This window comes from Echeneis naucrates, chromosome 6 (assembly GCF_900963305.1).
Source record: "Echeneis naucrates chromosome 6, fEcheNa1.1, whole genome shotgun sequence".
NCBI classification, from domain to species: Eukaryota; Metazoa; Chordata; class Actinopteri; order Carangiformes; family Echeneidae; genus Echeneis; species Echeneis naucrates.
In genome coordinates, this window is record NC_042516.1 from 24,510,490 (window position 1) to 24,515,279 (window position 4,790).

Here is a 4,790-nt window from a genome sequence, read left to right on the forward strand (position 1 = left end):
GTCACTGTTGGAACATCACAGGGTTCATATGATGCCTGTTTCTATGGGAACCACATATAATGAAGTGCAGGTCTCTATCAGATTTGGGGTTTATAATCGACAGAAGAGTAGAGCAGGTCTGGGCTAAAAACCTTCTGCTCCTCCTACAAAGACACCAGCAGCCAATCACAGTCCACGGTCTGTTGATTGAGGCCAGACTCAGGCGACGTCCTGTGACGGACAGTCCCACATCACAATTTCCTCAATCTGATTACGTTCCCCTGTCAGACAGTTATGGGACCGTCTCCTACTTCCAGTGGTCAGCGGCAACCTCAGAGCTGACAGTAAAAATGTTCAGTATCACTGAGTTGTGTTTAGAAGCTACTTACCTGAAGTGCTGACTCATTTAAAAAGTGCTGACTCAGTCCTCTGAAATGCTGAGTCAGGCTAAATTTTGCAGACTCCACCTGTGATCTCTGGTTTGACTCAGAGATTCCGGTGATTACAAAGCAGCAGAGTTTCTGGTCTGCAGCTCTGAACTCCTCCCACTTCACTGACCTTCACCTCAGGAGCATGATGAAGAGGAGGGGCACCATGGAAAAAACAGCGAGGACTGACTGAGTGCTCCAAAGTTCAAGAAATGAGAGCAGATGTCTGTATGGACTCTGAGCTCAGGTAGGACCCGACTGTCCTTATTGATTATCTGAACGCTGATTTATTGTTTATTGTTTAATTTTCAAACTGTATAAACTATTAAAAGCTGTGATTGTATAATTCCCCACTCTGGCAACTGTCAGTGAAGCAGACATGACGTACGAGAACTACCCTGGGTCAGATGAGTCCGACAGTGACGCCTCCTTTCATACCACTTCTTCCACAATCAGCAGACACCAAGACGATGCCCTTGTCACGGTCATCATCCACCAGACTGACCCCCAGAACCCCCCAGGACCTGAACCCTGAAGCAGACCAGTGTTAGTTGGAGCTGTATGATTAAAATTCATCCTGAAACGGTGATGCTTGAATTATTTCCCCTCCACACAGGACTTTTATTTTGAAGGGACACAGCATCACACAAAGGCGTTCAGGTAATACTTCCTGTTGTTGACAGGAAACTGTTTGTTGGTTACACCTTGTTTGGTTCCACTAAAAGCCTGGATCACCATGGTGATGACCCGTGACCTCTGCACAGGGCACTACAATAAAAGTCTGGAGTGAATATTTATCGTGCAAGAATGAAGCCGTCTGATTGGTCTGCAGCGGTCAGGGAAAGGAGCTGTCAATCAGATCGACTCACGTGTCACATGATCAGGCTTTTATTTTGAAGAGGAAATGGTTTCATCCAATGGAAAACATTCATGTGACAGTAAGTGACAGTGAGAGGATTCTGGACTGAGAGACCTGAACCCTCAGAGACCTGAACCTTCAGAGTGACCTGAACCCTCAGAGAGACCTGAACCCTCAGAGACCTGAACCTTCAGAGAGACCTGAACCTTCAGAGACCTGAACCTTCAGAGAGACCTGAACCCTCAGAGACCTGAACCTTCAGAGAGACCTGAACCCTCAGAGAGACCTGAACCCTCAGAGACCTGAACCTTCAGAGAGACCTGAACCCTCAGAGAGACCTGAACCCTCAGAGAGACCTGAACCCTCAGAGACCTGAACCCTCAGAGACCTGAACCTTCAGAGAGACCTGAACCCTCAGAGACCTGAACCCTCAGAGACCTGAACCTTCAGAGTGACCCTGAACACCTGCAGAGACCTGAACCCTCAGAGAGACCTGAACCCTTCAGAGACTGACCCTCAGAACCCAGACTCCCAGCTCAAAGGAACACATGAAAGACCTCAGGTTTGAAGGGGGACTGAGTCTGAAGTGAGTGTGTGTGTCTGTGTGTGTCTCAAGCGGAGCCGTTTTCTGGGTGTGGCTGGAATAAGTCTGTAAAGACTTTCCACAAATATTCAAACTGTGTGTGTTTAGGGGGAGGATCAGTAACTCGGGCAGAAACTCGGCAGGAAACTGGCATTGGACACTCAGTCAGTCAGGTCTTTCTGGTCCCGGTCGTGGTATTTCTGGAGTTTTTTGGACCAAATCTGAAGGAAATGGTGTAACAAAGGTGTGTTGAGGACCAGAATCTGTATGAGAAATGCGTCGATTCAGGAGCACGAGGAGCGGGAATTTCCTGAAACAGCCTGCTCCACTGTTTATTTAGAACAGCTGCTGCTGACGTCGGTTGTTGGTTTGTTGCATAATGAGAGTGAATTTATTTAGTGTGTTTCCTCTGACACACACAGAGCTGTAACACTCTGGTTTCAGGTGTGACCTGGACCCAGTTGGACAGTTTGAGGAGTCTCAGATTTCTGCCATTTCTGATGGTGCCATGTGATCAAGGCTCAGCCTCATCTTCATCATCATTTTAACTTCTGCCCTTTGACAGACAATGATCGGTGATTGATCGATGATGATTGATTGTTGGTTATTGATTGGTGCTGCTCTTGTTCAGTACTCAGACCTGGAACTGGCCATCAACACTCTGGTGAGCGAGTTCCACAGATCTGCAGATGATGGAATGACCTTGAATACAACACAGCTCCAGAGCTTGGTCTCCAAACAGCTGCCGACCTTTGCCAAGGTATGACCTGTGACATCACAGCAGCTCGGTTCTTAAGGCCTCCTGCTGCCCCTGGTGGCGTAAGCTGAAATTGACCTTTCTGTCCGCAGTCAGGAAAAACATTCCCTCCATCTTTTAGAGCCACGTTCAAACTCTGTCTTTTTCATTATTACAAAATGTCCCTCAATGTCCTCAAATTCAGGACCCGCTGTATATACATGTCCTCAGTCTCAAGAAGCTCTGTGTGAGTCCTGGACTCAGTCGTCTGTAGCGTTCTTCAGGGATGACATCACTGCCCACTGACCTCACTCTAACTGTTTCCATGTGTCTCTGTTCGGACTGCTTCCTGTCAACAGACTTTGGACAAGGAGGACAGTCTGGGTCCGGTTCTGGAGCAGATGGGGGTCCAGAGCGGTCAGACCATCTCTTTCCAGAACTTCTGGACTCTGATCAACAAACAGGCCATCCAGCTGTTTGATGCCACACACAATAAGAATGTCAAGTGCAGCTGTCTGCTGCAGTGAGTCCACCTGAGTCCAGTGAGGAAGAGATGATCTCACACTAAGATCCTGTCTGATGACTCATCAGTGAATCAAAATTGGAATCAAACAGAGAAATATCAGAAGTAAAACTGCAATTCAATTAAAAGACGTCAAACACATTAAAAAACCCATTTTATGTTACAAAACAAACAAAAACACAAAATAAATTTTTAAATTAATCAATAAAATTTGAAAATAAATTGAAGTTTTCAACCATTTTGTCCAAAATCCTATTTTCTGCTCACATTCTGTTGTTTGTTCCAATTTCTGACAGAAATGTTTCAAAAGTTAGAAATTGGGGTTTACCAGATACCAACGTTAAAGTTGAACTGTCTGCATGTTTGTCAACAATAATCTGCGCTCCGTCCATGATTTATGGACAATCATGAAGCTGCACTGAAGATCTGCTGGTGCCTCATGATGAAAATGGGTGGAGTATCATCTGATGATGCCAGCTGTGAGTCATCAGAACTGTTGATGGCATCACCACTCAAACATTCCTGAGGCCAAATCCTGGTTATCTGTGTTTTTTGGTCCTAAAAAAAAGTGGATCACTTCTTGCCAGATATATCACCATGGTAACTGATGCTGAACGGCTAGCCTGCTCCACAGAAGGCTATGGTGGAGACTGAGATCACTAAGTACAGAAGCCACGCCCACTGACCAATCAGACCTCATAAAATGACATCACCATCCGGAGGACGATCCCACGGAGCTCAGAGTGGACTGCCAGAGGATCCTCAAGACCGAGACTTTTCAGAGACCGACTGTTCAAGCCACCAAACTGTCTCAGAAACCTGGATCTGGACTCTGGGTCTCATGTTCTATATATGTCGTCTGACATTCACTCAGATTTTCCAAAATTAATTTTCAGTGCAACCGTCAGTGATTAAACAACGCAACAACAACAAAAGAAAATAAAGGACATTAGTATTTAGAAACTAACTAAAAATCAAGATGAGCATAAAGATAAAATGTTGAGATGCTGAAGGGGGAGGAGAGCAAAACCCAAAAGGGGAGTTAGAAAAAGAACAGAAATGATCACAGAATAACTTTTAAAATATAAAAGAAACAGTTCAAAGAATTTAATTCAGACTAAAAGATCTAAACATTTTCATCTGGGTGTCTAAACTAAACATCCTCACAGATGTCTCCGACCGGGGGGGACACCGTCTCCCCCTGCCTGTGGAAAACCTTCCCATCAGGCTGCTGCCTCCACTGGAGCATCACGCCCTCCCTGATGCCGCGTTCCTCCAGCCACCCCGCAGCTGAAAGGCAGTTTTTTTCTTTCATCACAGTACAGTATTAAAAACTGATCCTGATCCTGACCCTGATCCTGATCCTGATCCTGACCCTGATCCTGATCCTGACCCTGACCCTGACCCTGATCCTGGTCCTGACCCTGACCCTGATCCTGATCCTGACCCTGATCCTGATCCTGATCCTGATCCTGATCCTGACCCTGACCCTGATCCTGATCCTGATCCTGACCCTGATCCTGATCCTGACCCTGACCCTGATCCTGATCCTGACCATGATCCTGACTCTGACCCTGATCCTGATCCTGACCATGATCCTGACTCTGACCCTGATCCTGGTCCTGACTCTGACCCTGATCCTGACCCTGACCCTGATCCTGACCCTGACCCTGATCCTGATC

At 46.4% G+C, this 4,790-nt stretch overlaps 1 protein-coding gene across 1 annotated transcript; it reads left to right on the top strand.

Annotated features, from left to right (window-relative positions):
* Nucleotides 1-2,278: 2,278 nt before the first annotated feature.
* Nucleotides 2,279-3,250, top strand: LOC115045474 (protein S100-A14-like). Its single transcript, XM_029505178.1, has 2 exons — nt 2,279-2,609; nt 2,945-3,250. Exons 1-2 carry the CDS (start codon nt 2,436-2,438, stop codon nt 3,110-3,112), a joined length of 342 nt encoding a protein of 113 aa, XP_029361038.1. The 5' UTR covers nt 2,279-2,435; the 3' UTR covers nt 3,113-3,250.
* The last annotated feature ends 1,540 nt before the right edge of the window (nt 3,251-4,790 follow it).

What these genes read in the sequence shown, in the direction of transcription:
- LOC115045474 (XM_029505178.1), top strand. Translation starts at nt 2,436, where the DNA reads ATGATGATTGATTGTTGGTTATTGATTGGTGCTGCTCTTGTTCAGTAC. An exon ending in AGCTGCCGACCTTTGCCAAG is followed by an intron (nt 2,610 to 2,944) that starts GTATGACCTGTG and finishes TCCTGTCAACAG; the next exon opens with ACTTTGGACAAGGAGGACAG.